At 48.7% G+C, this 21,443-nt stretch overlaps 1 protein-coding gene across 1 annotated transcript; it reads right to left on the minus strand.

Annotated features, from left to right (window-relative positions):
* Positions 1 to 1,350: 1,350 nt before the first annotated feature.
* On the minus strand, positions 1,351 to 21,219 carry HNRNPM (heterogeneous nuclear ribonucleoprotein M). Its single transcript, XM_058163698.1, has 13 exons — positions 20,948 to 21,219; positions 20,756 to 20,849; positions 17,880 to 18,089; positions 15,897 to 16,050; positions 12,905 to 12,954; positions 12,757 to 12,817; positions 11,073 to 11,174; positions 9,488 to 9,532; positions 8,740 to 8,814; positions 7,139 to 7,237; positions 5,259 to 6,001; positions 4,193 to 4,244; positions 1,351 to 2,215 (listed from the first exon to the last, which is right to left on the minus strand). The coding sequence occupies exons 2-13, from the start codon at positions 20,831 to 20,833 to the stop codon at positions 2,052 to 2,054; spliced, it is 1,833 nt and encodes a 610-aa protein (XP_058019681.1). The 5' UTR covers positions 20,834 to 20,849; positions 20,948 to 21,219; the 3' UTR covers positions 1,351 to 2,051.
* Between the last annotated feature and the right edge of the window lie 224 nt (positions 21,220 to 21,443).

Consider the following 21,443-nt stretch of genomic DNA (forward strand, 5'->3'; position numbering starts at 1 on the left):
ACTAACGTTACTAAAAAAGTCATTTTTTTGGAAGCAAAAAAAAAAGTGCCATGGCCGTTTTTGACACCGTCCGTTGCTGCATCACAGGTCATGTGAGCAAAATTCAGACACGTGGCAACTGACTCGTATTTATGACGAGTATGACGAGTCACGTGATCTATTCCCTTTTTGCAACTCTGACCAGCAAAGTTGATGGGAAAAGCCAGGTTCATTTAACAACCGTGTCACTAACTGAACATCGGCAGCGATTCACTTAACAACTGCACCAAGAAAGGTCGTAAAACGGGCCAAAACCTGCTTAGCAACTGTCTCACTTAGCAGCACTCATTCTGGGCTCCATTGTGGTCATAAGTCGAGGATCCCCTGTGCTAGTGACAGTTTTGATAGCCGCAAGCCCAGGGAGCTTTCAGCAGGGCCGCGCGATGCCAGAGTCCTGTGCCAAGGGAGCTCAAAGTCCGCGAGAACACGTTATTTCTACATTTATGACTTGTAAGCCACCCAGAGTGGCCTCACTGGTGTGACGGGAGGCGTATAAATTTAATAAATGAGACGTATAAGCTGCCATCCATCCACTGGTGGTATGCAGCCGGTTTTGGCGAATCGGTTGCGGATATCATGGGTGGGCCTGCCCCGGTGCTATGCTATCCTATTTAGCCATGTTTTTGAGGCAGGTATTGTGCCTCGTCCTCCCTCCTTTCCTCAGCTGGGCCCTTCCCTCCTCCTGCCGGGCCTGCTACCAGATTCAGAGTCTGATAATGAAGAGGAACGGCCTGGCATGCCTCCAGCCCCCAGCCCTGGCCCCATGCCTGGAGGGGATGTCAGGAATGAACAAACAAACCTCACTCACATGCAGCCATCAGAGGAAGTCAGACAGGGATTGGAATTACCCGGGCCCACTCCTTCTGACCCCTCCCTTTCTCAAACAGCAGAAGACAATCTAAAGTGGGAGGATCCTCGCTTCCGGAGACGCCAGCAGAAGGGAGGGAGGGGCAGGCCTGGATAAATGCTGAGTCATGGAGCCACACCCCACAGCCTATATAAAGGATCTGCTTTTTGGCATTCCTTGAGTCGAGCAAAGTCTCATCTGGTTTGCTGAAGTCACACCTTGGATTCCTGCCTGCCCCGAGAAATCTGAAAGGAATTTGGCAAAGCTGCAGAGGCTTCGTGGCCACGCTTGATACAAACTTCCCAGACCCGGTCGTCGGAGGGGGACACGACAGCTGGGTGCATGCGTGGAAGGGGTGCAACCGAACCGAGGATGCGTGGGGGGAGGAGGGCCGAACAGGTAGTAAAATTATGTGAAACCCATCTGCATCCATTCCTCCAAAGAACTGGAGAACCGAGGTACCGTTAAGTCACAAGAAAACATCTTTAATGTTGACAGATCTCGTACAGGATACAGTTTTGGTCGGACCGTTGGTCTATTCACACACATTTCCAAACACTTCAGTCTGCAAAAGGTTGCAAACAAGCTACTTTCCAAAGGAGAATAGGTCACACAATGATCAGGACTACCTTTCACCCCCCCCAGCCCCCCCCCCCAAAAAAAAAGGGGAAGAAAAAAAAAAGAATTTCCACAAGGTTCTTTCACCAGTCAGGAAGTGGGCAAAGAAGTGAAAGCCACCAGTTCTTGGTGGGGAAAAGGAATTACTTCCAGACACAATGCAAAACGTGGTTGGTTGGTTGGTTGGTTTTTTTCCCCCAATTCAACAAGGTGGCGTCGCTACAAAAAGAACCAGAACTCTTGGCATGTTAAACGGTTTAAAAAACTGCCTCACAAACAAAATAAAAAAAGACTAGACAAAATGAGTAAGAGGGAGAAAAAAAAAAAGCCATCCCAGATTTTAAAAAGGGAATTATTAAAATGACTCCAGAAAGCAGCAGAGCTGATGTCTTTGCCAGTCTTGCATCCGGGCGGATTTTTTTAAAAAGAAGAAAAAATACACCATAAACAAGAAAGAATTACAAATCTAGACTCCCTCCCCTCCCCGCACCTCCCCAGAGCATTTTTGTTTTTGTTTTGTTTTTTTTAAAAAAAGAAGGTGGGGCTTTTAAGCATTTCGGTCAATCCGGACATCGATTTCCCGGCCACGGAGCTGCATGCCGTTCATGAGCCGGCAGGCTCGGTCGGCCACCTCGGGAGACTCAAACCGGACCACTCCGCAGCCTTTGGACTTCCCGTTCTCCATTTTGATGTCCGCGTAGAGCACATGCCCTGCAAGAGAATTCATCGGCCGTCCTGAGTCTCTGGGCTGTGCTTGTTCGCCCCTCTCCCTTTTGTTGCAACCAGAGGTCTCCAACCTTGGCCACTTTAAGACTTGTGGACTTCAACAAGTCTTAAAGTGGCCAAGGTTGGAGACCTCTGGTTTAAAACATTCTTTGGCTCGCAAACTTTACAGTCCTTGTTGCTCGCCCTGAGCTTGGCGGTTTTTCTAGGCAGATGTTTTGTGACCCAATTATGTAACCTCATCAGTGCTAGAAGGGACGCAGGTTTGCAGAGAGGAGAAAGAACAGAAAAAGGAAAAGGAAGGAAGAGGTGGGGTGTGGGGTCCTCGGTGCTCTCTGAGCTTGGGTGTTTTTCTGGCAGGCGTTTCATCACCCAATATTTTTTTTTTATTTGAGTTTATATCCCGCCCTTCTCCGAAGACTCAGGGCGGCTTACACTATGTCAAGCAATAGTCTTCATCCATTTGTATATTTATATACAAAGTCAACTTTTTATTGCCCCCAACAATCTGGGTCCTCATTTTACCTACCTTATAAAGGATGGAAGGCTGAGTCAACCTTGGGCCTGGTGGGACTTGAACTTGCAGTAATTGCAAGCAGCTGTGTTAATAACAGACTTAGTCTGCTGAGCCACCAGAGGCCCTTTGTAACGTCATCAGTGTTAGAAGGGAGGGGGGGTTGCAGAGAGGAGGAGGAAGGAGGAAAAGGAGGATGGGAGGGAGAAGGGAAAGGACGAAAATGATCGGACATTGTTTTCTGCTTGATTGTTTGTCTGGTGTTAATCCCTGTTTATCTGGGTTTCTCTTTTGGTGGGGTCCTTGGAGGTCTCTGAGCTTGGTGGTTTTTTCTTGCATTTTGTTACCAGTCTAGGTAACATCATCAGAGCTAGAAGGGAGTGTGCTTTGTGGAGAGGAGAAGGAAGAGGAAGAAGAAAAAGGAGGCAGGGTGCCAGAAAGGTTGGGGAACTCTGCTATAAAAGGACCAGACCATCAACATCTTACCAAGAGACAAAGGTTGAACACTGGCACTGATGATGTTACCTAGTTTGGGTCATGAAACGTCTGCAAGAAAACAAGCAAGCTCAGAGAGCAACAAGGAGACCTCATGTCAATCCCGAGCTACAAATATTTCTCTTTTATTAATTTTTATTTGTTTATTCAATTTGCCACCCATCTCGTTTTGAAGTGATTCTTGGGTGGCAAAGAAATAACACCTGCTTTCGATGAAAAAACCCCTAGCCCAGTGGTTCTCAACCTTTATAGTGCTGCGACCCCTTTAATACAATTCCCCACGATGTGGCGACCCCCAACCGTAAAATTATTTTCGTTTTGAATTTATCGCGCCTAAAGCCGTATTGGCTAGCGATCTGAACTGCTTGCGATTGCCTTGAGGACGGAAGCATTAAAGCGGAGACTCCTCCCCTATTAAGTTTATTGCGCCTGAAGCCAGATTAGGCTAGTGATTGGGAGTGATTGCAGCTGGCTTGAGAGGGAGACATCAGAGCAAAGATTTCTCTCTTTTTTAATTCATCGCGCCTGAAGCCGAATTCGGCTAGCGATTTGAAGAGCCTGCAGCTGGCTTGTGGAGTCAACCATTGGAGCGCGATTCTTCGACTCGCAAGTATACTTCCCATATTTCCGATGGTCTTAGGCGACCCCTGGCAAATCGTCATTCAACCCCCAACGGGGTTGCGACCCACAGGTTGAGAACTGCTGCTCTAGCCTTATCTTTTCCCCACATATTCCTTCCCCCCCCCCCTTTTCCATTCCAGCTGAACACGTTTCAGTTCAAATCGAGGATCAAACCACCTGCAGCACATGTACAGAGATGGGCTGCCCCAGGTTGCTTGTTCTGTGCAAGGAACAGCTTGCTCTTCCTTCTTTCCTAACAAGCCCAGCAATTTCTCTCTTTGTAGCTTACAAATGGCCCTTAAAACTCTTCGGTCAAGTCTACGTGAGCGACTTACCGCATTCGTTGAACTTGTCCTTCAGATTTTTCCATGTAAAGTCAAAAGGAAGCTGCGGAGAACAAAGAGAAGAGGCACCACAAAGTCATCCACCTGTGTCTCAAAGGAGCCTTTTCAAGAGGCAACAGGACTTCCTGTTGTTTTTTTCTTTTGAAGACATTTCGCTTCTCCTCCAAGAAGCTTCTTCAGCTCTGACTGGATGGTGGGGAATGTCATATCCCTCCACCTGTTGAGAGAGGGCTATTCAATTTGGACCTATATGACCTCTTTGACCCCTCTTTCAAATCAGTGGTCCTCTCTGTCCAAAATGTGGACTTTGCTGTCTTCAAAAGAGCGGCCTTTGTCTTTCAAATGCAGGTGGACTGCTGAATCTTGTCCTGATGGGTTTGTTCTCCTAGGTTGTGCCATCCGTTTGTGAAATGGCTGTTTTGTTCCCCCAATGTATAGATCCGCATTATACTACATATACCACGTTGTTCAGTTTGTTTCTGGGCGTTTTATCCTCGGGATAGGCATCATCTATGTCCCGTCTACAAAACAGCCTTTTCAGCACTTCCAAGAATGGCTCCACACCCATTTGTGCTACTTAGGTGAACCTGAGAATACAGACAAACTTCCAAGCGGCCTCAACGACTCTCTAAAAAGGATGTAAATGACCAGCTGTCTGCAAATAATATAAATCCTTCCGTTCCCCACCATCCAGTCAGAGCTGAAGAAGCTTCTTGGAGAAGTGAAACGTCTTCAAAGAAAAACCAGAAAGTTGAGTTGCCTCTTGAAAAAAAGACATTTGGGACAATCATGACCTGGATAATTAAGAATCTCCACAGTCATCCACCTGTGGTTCCCCCCCCCTCCCCCATAGGAAGCAAGCCTCAGCTGGCCCGCAAATTCCACCGGGAGCCCCCCCCCCCTTGGATCAGTGATCTGCTGCTATCTCCAAGTCCATTTGACCACAGAACATGTTTTGAAGTTGGGATGGAAGAAAATGGGGAAAGCAGAGGGAAAGTGAGACCCAGCCAATACTAATAGGATCCCCCCCACCCCACCACACACTGGCCCAACTCACATTTCTCACAAAAATCTGGCAAGCTTTCCTGGCTACACCGGCAGCAGCCACGGGCCCTCCGCCTCCTAGGGCACTGGTGAAGTTTCCGGCAGCAAAGTTCCCACGCTCCATGTCCATGGTTCTCTCGAAGGTGCTCCCCATGGGCAGCCCTATCCTGTCTAAGCCAGCCCCCATGCCCTGGCTCAAGGCTGGCCCCATGCGGTCCATGCCGCTTGCGCCCGCGCCCATGCGGTCCAACCCCATCCGGTCCATGGGGGCCGCCAAGCGGTCCAGCCCCATCCGGTCCATGGGAGCCGCTCCGAGGCGGTCCAGACCCGCCGGCATCCTATCCATCACGGGGCCCATCCCCGCTGGGACCATGCGGTCCAGGCCCAACCCCATGCGGTCTACCCCGCTGCCCATCCTGTCCATGGCGCTGCCCACGCGGTCGAGGGTGGAGCCCATGCGGTCCAGGCCAAAGCCCAGGCCGGCGCCCATCCGATCCATCCCGGGGCCCATGCGGTCGATGCTGGATGCCAGGTGGTCTAACCCCAGAGGGCCCATGCGGTCGATGCCCGAGCCCATCCTATCTACTCCAGAGCCCATGCGGTCCAGCACCAGTCCCATGCGGTCCATCTCGGAGCCCACGCGTTCGATCCCGTGGCCTATGCCGGTGGGGAGCCTGTCAATGCTGCTGGCCATGCGGTCCAGTCCCGGAGCCATCCGGTCAATGGCCGGAATCGTGGCGCCACCGCCGCCACCCCCTGGAGGGAAAAGAGAAGCAGGCGATCCTCAGTCCTGGCAGGAAAAAGCCCCCCTCCACTATAATCCCCAGGATGCCCCCTCCCTCCTCGTAGGCTAGCTCTCTTCGGCCCCCTTTTGTCTGAGGGGAGGGGGTCTCCCAGCCTTGGTAGAAATCCAGCTGGGAAGGCTTCCACTGGCAAAGCAATGCCTCCCCACTACTGAGTGAGCCGAGCCCTCCTGCCCCATTTCACATTTAGTCCTCGACTTGCAACCACAGTGGAACCCAAAAATTGTTGCTAAGTTGAGACATTGGTTAAGTGAGTTTTGTCCCATTTTACAAGCTTTCTCCCTTGCCAAATCACCACAGTCATTAAGTGAATCTGACTTTACTTGCCAGAAAGTGGTAAAAAGGGGATCGCGTGACCCCAGTGGGACGCTGCAACCATCATAAATGTGAGTTAGTGTCTGAATTTTGATCATGTGACCACGGGGGATGCTGCAACGGTCGTTAAGCGTGAAAAATGGTCATGTCGCTTTTTTCAGTGCTGTGGTAAGTTTGGTCACTCAGTGAACTGTTGTAAGTCCAGAACTATCTGCACACTTCACTGAGTGACTGTTCGAAGGTACAAAGCGAGTTACATACTCTCTTTTCATACTTACGACAGTGGCAGCTTCTCCATGGTCACGTGATCAAAATTCCGCTGCTTAGCCAGCCATTAACTCCCATTTATGACAGTTGCAATGTCCCATTGGGGGGGAGGGGTTGTCACGCAATCCCCTCTTTGCAACCTTCTGACACGCACCATCAGATTCACTTAGCCACCCTGTTACTAACTTAAATCTGCACTGATTCACTTAACAATTCTGGCAAGAAAGAGTCGTAAAATGGGGCAAAGCTCATTTAGCTCATCTTGTTAAGCGACAGAAATTTCAGGCTCCCTCCCTCCCTCCCTCCCATCTCTCTCTCCTTCTTTCTTCCCTCCCTCCCATCTCTCTCCTTCCTTCCACCTTCCCTCCTTCCCTCAGCTCCTTTTTAGAAACTTGACATTCCTCCTCCCTTGGGAAGCCCCAGAGACAGCCTAGCTAGCATTTAATGCTCAGATCTGACCCTTCCTGCACACACAATCTACTCCAGGTGCGGAGTCCGGATGACATACCTATGCCTCTCTCCAGAGTGTCTCCAAAACTACGGGGCATCCCCATTTCGTTTCTGGGGAAGTCTCTTTCGAATCCCCCTCCAATGGCACGGTCCATTTCTGGAAGACAGACAGGAAATTGAAGCCTCCATCACGGTTATGAACTTGGGACAGTTGTCAATTTTTTGCAGTGGTTGTTAAATGAACAACACGGTCATTAAACCAATGTTTTGTGGTGGGCCCATTTTTTCCCCAACACCAGGTTTTTTTTTGGCAAAACCATTGTAAAACAGAATCATGCGAACACAGCTTCCGCAGTTGCATGACTGTAGGGAAGGGGGTGGCTGCCGGAACTTTGAACCCAGGGCTGCACGTATCCCCAAGGTAGATTGTCGAAGTTTCACTCACTAAGCGACTGTTTGTAAGTCTACTCTTTGCTGCTCCCATAGAACTGGCGTGATCGCTGAAATGCACCCGGAAGCTCCAGGCTCACTTAGGAGAAATCAGTAATTCCTTAATGTTTAGGGAGGTTCTCAGCCATCCCGGTCAAGGTTCTCCCAAAGGTGCTTTTTTTTTTTTCCCCAAGAGGCAACTGGACATTCTGGTTTTTCTTTGAAGACTATTTGCTTCTCCTCCAAGAAGCTTCTTCACCTCTGACTGGATGGTGGGAAATGGAAGGATTTATACTCCTTGCAGACAGCTGGTCATTTGCATCCTTTTACCTCAAGGTCACCTGAGTGATGCAAATGGGTGTGGAGCCTTCTTGGAGCTGCGGACAACATCATCCATCTCCAGTCTACAACACAGTCCAATTAGCTGTTCAAAAAGGGGCCCCTGGTGGCTCAGACTGCTAAGACAGTCTGTTATTAGCAGCTGCTTGCAATTACTGCAGGTTCAAGCCCCACCAGGCCCAAGTTCGACTCAGCCTTCCATCCTTTATAAGGTAGGTAAAATGAGGACCCAGATTGTTGGGGGCAATAAGTTGACTTTGTATATAATATACAAAGGGATGAAAACTATTGCTTGACATAGTGTAAGCCGCCCTGAGTCTTCGGAGAAGGGCGGGATATAAATGCAAATAAAAAAAAAAAGGCTCCACCCCCATTTGCACCACTCAGGGGACCCTGAGGATAGAGATAAACCTCCAAGCGGCCTCAACAGCTCTCTAAAAAGGATGCCAATGACCAGCTGTCTGCAGGGAGTATCAATCCTTCCCTTCCCCACCATCCAGTCAGAGCTGGAGAAGCTTCTTGGAGGAGAAGCAAAATGCCTTCAAAGAAAAACCAGAGAGTCCAGTTGCCTCCTGAAAAAGCACTTTTGGGTCACTAATTCCTTCTTTACCAAAAGGAGCCTAGCAGGATGAGAAGTGTTCGGCTGGAATTATCTACTTGATCAGGTTGATCCCAACCGCAGACAGACCGACCGACCAACAGACATTCAAACAAAGGGCCTGCAAGACCAGGTCCCTCTTCCATTTGCCTTCAGTAGCCACTAGCCAGGAATTACACAGCCTCAGGGCTACTGCTGCCACAGGCATGTCTCACGGAGGGGCGGGGGGGGGGGGAGGTGAGGTGCGCAGAGGTGCAAAAGGAAGTGAGGTGTTAAGGTTGCAAGGTTCTTACCACTCATCCGGCCGATGTTCATTCCGGAAGGAAAACGGCCCAGGCTCTCCATTCCACTGAAAGGACCCTCCATCCCTGAAACAGAAGCATCGCCGTTCAGCTCCCATTTCGGGAGGCCGCAAATTGGCACACACGGTGAAGTGGGGAGATTTTATACACTCTTATTTTTTGCACTTATTAATAAAGGCGGAGTGGATCGTATTGGCTCATCTGCCTTCTCAGCCAGCCCAAGAAATCATTCAAGGGCCTCTGAAGTAGGGAAGAGAGGAACTGAGGCCAAATGGTTGCCTGGCCTGGCCAGACTGGCTGAAGGTGCAGAGATCACAGGGTGTTGAACCGCCCCCCAGCTGCGAATGGTAAACCAAAGCCCCTGCCGGAGCAGTGAATGCTCATGGCTGATTTATGGGGTGCAATGCAAGAGCCTGTCTTTAGTGTGTGGCCTAGAGGTGGAGCTCTCGCCTCACAATCAGGAGGCTGTGAGTTTGATCCTAGGTAGAGGCAGATATTTCTCTTTCTGGGCACACTGAGAATATATCTGCATTGGCGACAGGAAGGGCATCCGGCCATTAGAACTCTGCTAGCTCCATTCAGTTGCCCAGACTCCATCCCGCAAGAGATTATGGGGTCGTTAAAAGAATGCAAGAGGCTGGCTTTTCAATTTAGTTGTCAGTTATCACGGAAGATTCTGGATGATGTTAGATGATTGTCAGAGTCTCCACTGCCAACTTCCTCCAGCTGCGGGACTTACCTCCCATTTTATTCATTCCGAAGCCCAAGCCTTCGATGCCCATCCCTAAAGATTAAGGAAAAGTGTTTGTGTGAATGCGCAGAAGAGCAGAACACATCAAAAGCGACCCTGGCACAGTGGTTAGAAGGCAGCACTGCAGGCGAATTCTGCTGACTGCTCACTATTGTTTTTTCCAGGTATTTCCCCCCTTTTCTTCTACCCTAAAGATTGGACATCTTTAAATAAGCATTTATGTACAGTATTGCAGACTAACTCACTGCTCACTGCCAGCAGTTCGATCCTGACCAGCTCAGGCTTTCCATCCTTCCGAGGTCAGGAAAATGAGGACCCAGGTTGTTGGGGGCAAATATGCCGACTCTGTAAACCGCTTAGAGGGGGCTGTAAAAGCCCTGTGAAGTACAGGTGCTCCTCAACTTACAGCAGTTCAGTTAGTGACTGTTTGAAGTTACAAAGCCACTGAAAATAGTGCCTTACAACCATCTTTCAGACTTATGACCGTTGCAGCATCCCCAGAGTCACGTGATTTACATTTGGATGCTTGGCAACCGACTCACATTTATGACGGTCACAGTGTCCTGGGCTCACATGATCCCCTTTTGCAACCTTCTGAGGGGGAAACCAGATTCACTTCACAAACATGTTACTAATTTTAACAACTGCAGTGATTCACTTAACAAAGGTGGCCGGGAAAGTCGTAAAATGGGACAAAACTCACTTAACAAATTTTTCACTTAGCAACATAAATTTTGAGCTCAATTGTGGTCGTTCAGGACTACCTATATAAGTTGAAGTGTTATTGCTCTTTCTGATTCCGGGGGGAGCAAGCAGCCTCAACCTGGCTTCCTTCGTCACGCAATGACCCAGAGCCCGGGGCGGCCCCAAAAGAAAAGCTTTCCAGCCCCAAGGGGCCCCGGGGAGACTCCCAAACCGGTCAGGAAGGTAAACGGGGAGAGAGAGAGGAGAAGGAATGAAATCTATGGCGTGGCTAACAACGGTGGAAGGAGAAAAACAAATATATGGTAGCAATGTTTCAGTATTTGAGGGGCTGCCAAGAAAAGGGGGTCAATTTATTTTCCAAAGCACCAGCGGGCAGAGACAATGGACGGAACTAATCAAGGAGAGAAGCAACCTGGAATTCAGGAGAAATTTCCTAAGAGTGAGGACCATTAACCAGTGGAACAGCTATCTATCTATCTATCTATCTATCTATCTATCTATCTATCTATCTATCTATCTATCTATCTATCTATCTATCAGCTATCTATCATATCCATCCATCCATCCATCCATCCATCCATCCATCCATCCATCCATCTATCTTATCTATCTTATCTATCTATCTATCTATCTATCTATCTATCTATCTATCTATCTATCTATCTATCTATCTATCTATCTATGGAACAGAAGTTGCCCTCAGAAGTTGTGGGTGCCCCATCCCTGGAGGCTTTTAAGAAGAGACTGGACAAACACTGAAATGGTATAAGATCTTCTGCTTGAATAGGGGGCTGGACTAGAAGACCTCCAAAGTCCCTTTCATCTCTCTTCTGATTCCGACCCCAAAAGCAGCGGATGAAAGACTCACCTCCAGGGCCGAGGTTGCCCATGGCCAGGCCTTTGTTCAGGTGATTGGCATCGATTGGTATTCCTCCCGGCCCCAGTCCCATGCCGATCCCTCCAAGGCCATCTGCAACAACGATGGACAATGGAGAGTCAATGCCTTATTTCTCATTTAGGTGACAAACAGCTAAAGGTCTGTAGATTCTCAGTCGTCCAGGTCACGGCTGTCCCTAAGGTGCTTTTTCAGGAGGCAACTGACCTGGATAGCTGAGAACCTCTACAGATTTTGAGCTATACAATTTGGGATGAACCCCCTTGGAAAGGGGTGGGAGTAGGAATGGATTTCCAGAAAAAAAAACTGCAGACTCCATTTGCACCACTCAGGTGATCCCGAGGACACCCAAGATAAACCTCCAAGTGGCCTCAAGGACCCCCTAAAAGGATGCAAATGACCAGCTTTGTCTGCAAGGAATATCAATCCTTCCCTTCCCCACCATCCAGTCAGAGCTGAAGAAGCTTCTTGGATGAGAAGCGAAACCTCTTCAAAAGAAAAAAGGAGAAAGTCCAGTTGCCTCCTGAAAAAACACCTTTGGGATAACAAACCGCCTCTGATGGCTCAGACTGCTAAGACAGTCTGTTATTAACAGCAGCTGCCTGCAATTACTGCAAGTTCAAGCCCCACCAGGCCCAAGGTTGACTCAGCCTTCCATCCTTTATAAGGTAGGTAAAATGAGGACCCAGATTGTTGGGGGCAATAAGTTGACTTTGTATATAGTATACAAATGGATGAAGACTATTGCTTGACATAGTGTAAGCCGCCTTGAGTCTTCAGAGAAGGGCGGGATATAAATGCAAATTAAAAAAAAAACCAGCTATGTAACAGAACAGAAATGGGGTGGGTGTGGATATATTTTTAGAGGTGCACTTTTTAAAGCCCTGCTACATTTTAAAGAAAATAGGCACTGAATGCCACAAGTATCTCTCTTGTGAAGAGGCCAAGAGTGTGTTCTATTCACTCCTGAATGACAGCATGAATCAATGTCCAGAGCCCCTCTTCTAAGGGAGATGGGTGGTTAAGGAATACAAAATGTAAAACAAACAAACAAGAAGCCAACTTCTCAATATTTAGAGTTATGTGAGGTCCTTGGCGTTCTCTGAGGTGGCTTCTTTCTTTCCTTGGACTGGTCACGTTACCTAGCTTGGCTAATGCAACTTCTGCAAGGAAACAAGCCAGCTCAGAGAACGCCAAGGACCGCACAGGTTCAACCCTGAGCTACAAATATTCTTTCCTATCAATTAAAAAAGGCTGTGTCGTGTATATCCTCAGGCAGGGCCAGCTGCTTTCTGAAAGTTGTCAATCCCTTCCCACGTCCCCGTAGACACTCTAGGCGCAAATCCACTTAGCCTGCTTCGTCAAGTCTCCTTTCAATTTAATAAGATGCTTTCAAACAAATTAATCCCAAAGCTCACAAGCAACACCAACACTTTAAGTGTCCACGGGGTGCCACAAAAACACCCCACACCCCTTCTCCGAATTGCAAAGCGGCTGCCTGCTTCAAAATATATCCTCTCTACCAGGCGCCTGAATTAAAGGCAGGAAACGAATCTAATAAGATTTTTGTAAAAAAAAAAAAAATCTTCCACCCAACCACCCAATCTCTCTAGCCCATCCAGGGACCACACTTTCCGCGCGAGCTCTGGGGACTTACGAGGAAGCTGCTGGGGCCGCTCCGGAGGGAAGAAGTCCCCTTTCGGCAACGCCCGTTCGTCCTGAAACATTAAAGAGGTGGTTAATGTTGGGGGGAGAAATAGAGGGGAGAGACCAGGAGGGGATGGGTGTAGGCAATCCTTGCTTACCATCTTGACATGCATCGGCCTGTCGAAGAGCAGCTGCCCGTTGAACATAGCTAGGAATGGAGTCAAGGTCTTTTGGTCATACATTGGGTCTAACAGAGACCGCAAAAGATGCAGTACAAATCTTTTTTGTCTGCTCAGATCCTCCGGCCTTTCTAGGAAAGGCTTGCAGGACCTCTTCCACACACACGGGCATGTTTTCATCAACTCACTGCCCCATTCTCTCAAGAGAGAGGCACACCAGGGAGCGAGAGGAAAACATTGTCATCATCACAGCTGATCTCCTGGGGGCTTCAGTTCGAGAGAGGAGAAAAACGCTTGCTTTGGCACAAGGGACAGCCTGCAATAGCCTGCAGACGTGTCATCATCCTCTTTTAACGACCCCCATAATCCCTTGCAGTGGGGTGAAGTCTGGGCAACTGAATGGAGCTAGCAGAGTGTTTTACTGGCCGGATGCCCTTCCTGTTGCCAATGCGGAGTTTTGTTCAGCAGATGTATTCTCATTGTGCCCAGAGAGAGAAATATCTGCCTCTATCTAGGATTGAACTCACAGCCTCCCGATTGTGAGGAGACAGCTCCACCTCTAGGCCACCGCACCACTCAACCTGCAGACGTGTGTGTCGTATTGCATTAAGCCAATCAAGGGGGGAACATTGGAACAAGCAGGCTTGTCCTAAGCTTCAGCACAATTCAGAAAGCTGAAAGTAGGAAAGCCGAGTTTAATCCAAGAATCTCTGATCAGAGAACTGTTGATGGGTCAAAACTGCCATCTTTATGAGTAGTGCCGTAAGCCAGGTCTCTTCATTTGAATGATAGGTCAACAGGGTGGCATGCTACTATCAATGACCGTGTTACACAGGGGTGTCAAACTCAAGGCCTGCAGATCAGAGACGGCCTGTGATGTGGTCGGATCCAGCCCGCGGGGGAACCTGGAAAATGTAAGGAGGCGGCCCACGTCACTTTGGCCCGGTCTACCCAACCAAGAGGAAACATGCCAGCAGTTTGGTGACTGGTATCAAGCTGGCCACACCCAGCCAGCCCCCCAAGGTCAACCACAACCCTGCTGCAGCCCACAAATGAAATTGCGTTTGACACCCCTGGTCTCTTCAGTACGGGCAGTCCCCAACTTACAACAGTTCATTTAGTGACCGTTCAAACTTGCAGTGATTCACTTAACAACTATGGCAAGAAAGGCCGTAAAATGGGGCCAAACCTGGAAGGCAGCGCCTGCCAGAGGTGCCCAAGAGGCAGCAAACGTCTTAGGCGGAACGTGGGGAATTACAGGTGTTCCTGCATTTACCACAATTGTGCCCAAAATTTCTGCTGCTGAGCGGGAGAGTTGAATTTTGCCTGTTTTACGACCTTTCTTGCCACAGTTGTTGAATGTACCACTGCAGTTGTTAAGTGGGCAACATGGTTGTTCAGTGAATCCGGACTTCCCCGTGGAAGTGACCACTTTTTTCAGGGCCGTTTTAACTCCCAACCATCACTAAACAAACTGTTGTTAAGTTGAGGACTAGTTGTAGATTCCCTTCCCCTCCCGCCCCCCTTGGGTGGGAACATGCTGGAGGGTTTGGAACAAGCTGCTACCCAGCCTCGGAAGGGAGTTGAGGGGGGGGGAAAGGAAGGATGGAAAGCGTTTGAACTCCCCGGTTGTTGTGTCCCACTCCTCCGCTGACGGCCGGGTCAGGGAAATCCGAATCAGGCTTGCCTCTGCAGCTCTGCCCAAAGTCCTAGCAAAGTCCTCAGGGCAGGCAGGAGACCAGAAAGTGACTTCAGCAAGATATGTTTAGACTTTGCCTGACTCAGAGACTGCCAGAAAGCAGATCCTTTATATAGGCCATGGGGTGGGGCTCCATGACTCAGCACTCATTAAGGCCTGCCCCTCCCTTCCTTCTGTTGCCTCCGCCTATCAATTCTTCTGATGCGAGGGTCACTCCAATCGGCAGCTGTTGGGAATAAACCCTCCTCAGGCACACATGCTGTGTGAGAGGGGAACGGGTCTAGTTGCTCCGTTTGCCTGGGCATGGAGCCAGAGCTGGGGGTTGGAGGTATTTCCTCTTCAGCCTGTCTGGGCATGGAGCCAGGGCTGGGGCTGGGAGGCATACTAGGCCATTCCTCTGTGTTCGGAAGCAGAAAAGAAGGCCCCGGCTGCGGTGAGATCGGACGAGACACAACACCGGTGTGAGGAACTTCACATGCTCAGAATTTGCAGCCAGTGGGGCCCTCAAAAATTAAGATTCAAAGCTGGGTGGGGGTTTGAAGTAAGGGCAAGGGGGCTGCTTTAAGGCTCGAGCAGGCTTCCCCAGCCCTGCATGCAAGGGCATGGATGCAACTGTCATTTGGGAACAGTTGCATGGGTGGTGCCTTTTATATTTCAGCAAATTTTAAATATTTTCCTCTTCAGTGTGCCTTGCCTCCCCCCACCACCCCTTACAAGCCATTGGGGGAGGGGTGCAGTGGTTAGAATGCAAGCTTCTTCTACTGACTGCAGTTTGGCAGTTCGATTCTGACCAGCTCAGGGTTAACTCAGCCTTCTGTCCTTCCGAGATCCATAAAATGAGGATTCAGATGGCTGGGGGGAAAGGCTGACTCTGTAAACCGCTTAGAGAGGGCTGTAAAAGCACTGCAAAGTGGTATATAAGTCTAAGAGCTAAGTGGGAAGGAAGGAAGGAAGGAAGGAAGGAAGGAAGGAAGGAAGGAAGGAAGGAAGGGGCAATAGGCTGACTTTGTAAACTGCTTAGACAGGGCTGTAAAACACTGTGAAGCAATATATAACTCTAAGGACTACTACTATTCCAACAGGAAGTTGGAACCAATCACAGGGCACGCATCTCTGTACAATGGGCAGCTGAGATTCGGGAGGTGTTTGCATCAAGCCTCCCAAAGAAGGCTAAACCCAACTCCCTTCAGCAGGTGAGCCACCCAATCAGTTCTATCCCAGAGACGCCCGAACCCAGTCCCAGAACCTTAGTCCAGTCCAAACAAAGGATACAGATGGCTTGGACAGCCTCGATGGCTTGCTCGAAGGTGACCGTGCCTATCCCTCGGCTCTTCCCATCTTTGTCTTCCAGGATGTCCGCTCGGACAACTACGCCGGCCATGCCGAAAACTTCCTTCAGCTTCTTCCAGCCAACCTTGTAATCCAGCTGAAGGAAGAGACGAGAGGAGAATGGCGGGGAGCAACAATTGAATGTTAACATCGGATCTTTTCAAACGCGGCGGCCAACCCTCAGGACCGCTGCCACGTTCACTCGTGAACGAGAGAGGTTAGCTGCTTTTCCGGGACAAGGGTTTATTTTAAGCAGGACCGAATGCCAAGGATCGGATTGTGGCCCCCACCAAAGGTCATCCATCAAGGTGACTTTAAGATGGCTGGACTAACAGGCTGGGGAATTTTGGGAGTTAATTAAAGTCCATCCATCTTGAAGTTGCCAAGGGTGGGAAACTGCATGTGAAGTCTGGCAAGAGTCTGTCTATTGCATGGAAGTGAATGAAGAAATGCTCTTTGGCTGCATGTCCTTCTTGGGCTTAGCCTGACCCAAGCCTGGGTCTGAACCCAGATTGCCAGAGATCCAGATAAGAGATAAGAGCAGGAGTTATCCAACTCTCCCAGATAATGGCTTATAAAACCATGGTTTATATCTTGCAACCATGAGTGATCTAAACAATAGCTTAGGGCAGGGCTCTCCAACCTTGACAACTTTAAGACTTGTGGACTTCAACTCCCAGAATTCCTCAGCCAGGTTTGCTGAAGTCCACAAGTCTTAAAGTTGCCAAGGTTGGAGAGCCCTCCTGGCTTAGGGCCATGTTTATTATTTTGCTATTCAATAGGCAAGAGAGCAGAATTGTCCACACTGGGCTAATTTTATTCCTGCCAGAAACCAAGAAGGAAAATGACTTTCTTTTTGGACCCAAGCAAGGTGGATATAAAACCAATTAAAAAAAATTAATCAGATTTTTAAAATTTAAATCGTTTTTTATTTTTATCAAATGTATTTTAATAAAATGCTTTTGGAGTAAAAATCTATCAAAAGAGTTTCCTATTTAAGATACATTAATAATTCAGTTTACTCAGCATGAAATAGAGCTTACTTACTGTATTTTTTGGAGTATAAGACACACCTTTCCCCCCCCCCCAAAGAGGGTGAAAATCTGGCTTCATCTTATACTCCAAATGTAGCCCTGCCCATCTACTCAAATGAAGGTTTCAGAGGCTGAAAAAAGCATCAGAAACAAAGCTTCAGAAAAGAAGCCCCCAAACAGAGTTTCAGAGGCTTTTTTTCTGAAGCTGTTTCAGAGGCTTTCAGAGGCAAGGGAAGAAAAAAAAAGGCAGAGCTCACAACCAAGGAATCTGTTGCTAAAATTCACCTCTGGAAACAGCTGATTGGGGGTATTCCGGGAGGCCGATCCACCTGCCAATCAGCTCTTTTCTTATTTTTCTCCCCAAAAACTAAGGTGCGTCTTATACTCCGAAAAATACGGTACGTAGCATGAGGCTGTATATTCAGCAATATTTACATTTTTGATAAACTCACAACGAATCCAAGCTCTGCCAGCTGAGATAACATGCACTGCATTGATGCAGTCACATAATTTCACAGTAACCATGAGAAAGTTCAGGAATATGTACACTACAAACTGATTGTTTGAAGAGAAATGCATCTGTACCCGCAGGCTCTAAGGGTGAGGAAGAAGGAGGGCAAGCAGTGAAAACAAAAGTGAAACCTTCGAAGCAGCTTATAAATATAATATTAAAGAGCACCGGTCCTTTCAGATCCATCCTGGCAGCAGCTGTTATCAGGCACTCAGTCGCCTGCTGCCCGCCACGTTCCTCACCTTGTTGCGTCCCTGCCACATCACCAGCCACCATTAAAGTGAATGGGACTGTGGGCGAGTTAACTGTGGGTCAGAGATGACAGCTGCTCTTTAAAAATTACGACTTAAATCAAGTTAAATCGCTAGAGAGGCAACTTACATTGGCCACAAAAACGGTACTGCCCAGCCGGCCGGCCTGCAGGGCATGGATGATCTCGTTAGGGATATTGGGGTTATTGAGAATGCTGGGCGGGATGTTAATCATGCCAGGCCCGCCGCCGCCGCCGCCACCAGGGCTGATACCCATCCCGCTCCCAGAGGCTGCCATGGCCTTCTGCACAGCTCTTCGGACATGCTCGCCCTCGGGATCCTAAAACCGGGAGGAAGACACTTTAAGCCTCCTGCAGGACAGAGGAGAGCTCTTTAGCCCGGGAGGTTTGCTTCGGAGGTCACGCAAACTCCCCTCCACCACTGAACACACGCCAACAGCAGTCAAGGAAAGTTGGCTGATCTTTTGTAATCAAAAGGCCTCTTATGGCTCAGCAGGCTAATGCAGTCTGTTATTATCACAGCTGCCTGCAGTTACAATTACTGCAGGTTCGAGTCCCACCAGGCCCAAGGTTGACTCAGCCTTCCATTCTTTATAAGGTAGGTAAAATGAGGACCCAAATTGTTGGGGGGGCAATACAAGTTGACTTTGTATATAATATACAAATGGATAAGACTATTGCCTTATACAATGTAAGCCGCCCTGAGTCTTCGGAGAAGGGCGGGATATAAATTCAAATTAAAAAAAATGTCAAGTAATGTTTCAGAGCCGGCTATCTTGACCAAGCTTTCTGCCCTCTCGGAAGGTGACTAGGATTCCAACAGGGGATGCTTCTTGGACAGCCTGGTCTCCTGTGCCGGAAGTCCTCGACGTATGACCAGCACGGGGACCAGAATTTTAGTCGCTAAGCAAGTGATAATGACGTGATCGGACCCTGACCTTACAAATATTTTTCACCAGGGTTGTTTACGCAAATCATGTGTTTATTAGGAGACTCACACGGTCGTAAAATGACTCCAGTTTTCCAACTGAGGTTGCCTGTAAGAAGCTGGCTGGCAAGGACCCAAATTGTGATCTGCCAGACCTAAAGCCATTCTAACTGCCAGCCAAGGACCTCAACTGAAATCGCTTTACTGCAAGGACATACCGGTGGTCGTAACTGCAAAGACAGATTGTAAAGACAGGGGCCTCTGTGGCTCAGACTGCTAATGCAGTCTGTTATTAACAGCAGCTGCCTGCAATTACTGCAGGTTCTAGTCCCACCAGGCCCAAGGTTGACTCTTCCATCCTTTATAAGGTAGGTAAAATGAGGACCCAGATTGTTGAGGACAATAAGTTGACTTTGTATACAAATATACAAATAGAATGAAGACTATTGCTTGACATAGTGTAAGCTGCCCTGAGTCTTCAGAGAAGGGCGGGATATAAATTCAAATTTAAAAAAATGTCAAGTAATGTTTCAGAGCCGGCTATCTTGACCAAGCTTTCTGCCCTCTCGGAAGGTGACTAGGATTCCAACAGGGGATGCTTCTTGGACAGCCGGGTCTCCTGTGCCGGAAGTCCTCGACGTATGACCAGCACGGGGACCAGAATTTTAGTCGCTAAGCAAGTGATAATGACGTGATCGGACCCTGACCTTGCAAATATTTTTCACCAGGGTTGTTTACGCAAATCATGTGTTTATTAGGAGACTCACACGGTCGTAAAATGACTCCAGTTTTCCAACTGAGGTTGCCTGTAAGAAGCTGGCTGGCAAGGACCCAAATTGTGATCTGCCAGACCTAAAGCCATTCTAACTGCCAGCCAAGGACCTCAACTGAAATCGCTTTACTGCGAGGACATACCGGTGGTCGTAACTGCAAAGACAGATTGTAAAGACAGGGGCCTCTGTGGCTCAGACTGCTAATGCAGTCTGTTATTAACAGCAGCTGCCTGCAATTACTGCAGGTTCTAGTCCCACCAGGCCCAAGGTTGACTCGGCCTTCCATCCTTTATAAGGTAGGTAAAATGAGGACCCAGATTGTTGAGGACAATAAGTTGACTTTGTATATAAATATACAAATAGAATGAAGACTATTGCTTGACATAGTGTAAGCTGCCCTGAGTCTTCAGAGAAGGGCGGGATATAAATGCAAATTAAAAAAAAAAGTCACTTTTTCTGAAGCTGCTGTAACGTCAAACTTTTGTTTGGTAAGGCCGTACGTCGAGGACTACAGTGGCTTTCCATTAAATCGTTGCCAATGGGGCGTGGCTTCCGACTACAAGGACAGGACCCCGAGTAAGGGGAGTCTCCTTTCACCCCCCCCTCCCTTTTCACCCCAAAAGTCGAGATGCTTCTCTCGTTGGCTTCTGGTGGGAGCAAAGGAAAGGAAAACTGCTATTTTTTCCTCCCAACAAGAAATTCTGTGCAAACCCATTTTTCTTCTTTACGTCACAAAATACGATAAAAATGACAAAATAACCTTTACATTTCTGAACAGAGAAATAGGAAATTATATCTATCCCCTGCAAGAAAAAGAATACAGGTATTCCTCGAGTTAGAACCATTAGCGACCGTTTGAACGTACGATGGCACTGCAAAAAAAGATGACTTATGGCTATTTCTCACCCTTACAGGACCGTCGCAGTGTCCCCGTGGTCACGTGATTTACATTTGGCTGCTTGGCAGCTGACTTGCATTTATGACCATTGCAGTAACCCAGGAGGGAGGGGTCACGTGATCCCCTTTTGCAACCTTCTGACAAGCAATGTCGATTGGGGGAGCCAGGGTCACTTAACGACGGTGGCAAGGAAGGTGGCAAAACCAGGTCAAACTCACTTTTAGCAATGGAAATTCTGGACTGAATTATGGCTGTGAAGGTCTGAGGACGAAGCGCATTTCAGGCTCTCGTTTTGATGTCAGATGCTGCTCTCTTATTGGGCGGGGGGGGCGGGGGGGGCAAGAGAAAAGGGCAAAATGGGATGGGGGGGGCAGGCTCCAAGCTTACCTCCTTCACCTTCAGGGGTCTCCCACTGAGGCTGTGCTTGTTCAGCACTTCCACGGCTCTTTTCATGCTCTCTTCCATCTTGAACTCAACCACCCTGCAGGCAAAAGGCCAGGAGGGGTGAGTCTCCCCAGCCTAACTGGCCCAGTTCCAGCCCCGGTTCGGGGAAGGGAGGGGGGGGGTGCTTCTACTTACGCGCAGCCCTGACGATGCCGAAGTGGAGAATCAGGCAGGGAAATGCAAAACCAAAACCAAAACCAAAACGAACAGGGTTGGGGAGGCAAAGGGAACAGAAAAACGAAAGTCAGTCGAGAGTTCAGCACAGAACAATTATTGCAGATATTTTCTCTTCCACTGGATCTTAAGATATTCAGATCACTTCCAAGGGTGCTTCTTTTGGGATCATGTCTGCGGGGCCCAGGCTGCTGTTTGAACAACAGTATAACTGCTGTTTGCCTGAGCGCCGGACGCTGAGCCTACATGGCCAGGTGTGTGTGGGTGGGTGGGGACGCAGAAGCCATGATCAGCAGGACCAATGCCAGTTTCTCTCGGAACCTCTCAACTCTGCGAAGTCCGACGTGCCTCTAGGCCAGGCAACACCTCCCCCCCCCCTTTCTCTCTCTCCTCCACAAGCTGCCTTCGGGGAAGGTGCGCCAAGAGCCTCCCTCTGCGCTGACAAGGCCCCACCAAC

The sequence above is a fragment of the Ahaetulla prasina genome, chromosome 1 (assembly GCF_028640845.1).
Source record: "Ahaetulla prasina isolate Xishuangbanna chromosome 1, ASM2864084v1, whole genome shotgun sequence".
NCBI lineage: Eukaryota > Metazoa > Chordata > Lepidosauria > Squamata > Colubridae > Ahaetulla > Ahaetulla prasina.

What these genes read in the sequence shown, in the direction of transcription:
- HNRNPM (XM_058163698.1), bottom strand. Translation starts at nt 20,833, where the DNA reads ATGGAAGAGAGCATGAAAAGAGCCGTGGAAGTGCTGAACAAGCACAGC. An exon ending in GTACCGTTTTTGTGGCCAAT is followed by an intron (nt 16,051 to 17,879) that starts GTAAGTTGCCTC and finishes CTCTTCCTTCAG; the next exon opens with CTGGATTACAAGGTTGGCTG. An exon ending in GAACATCGGCCGGATGAGTG is followed by an intron (nt 7,238 to 8,739) that starts GTAAGAACCTTG and finishes TCTGTCTTCCAG; the next exon opens with AAATGGACCGTGCCATTGGA.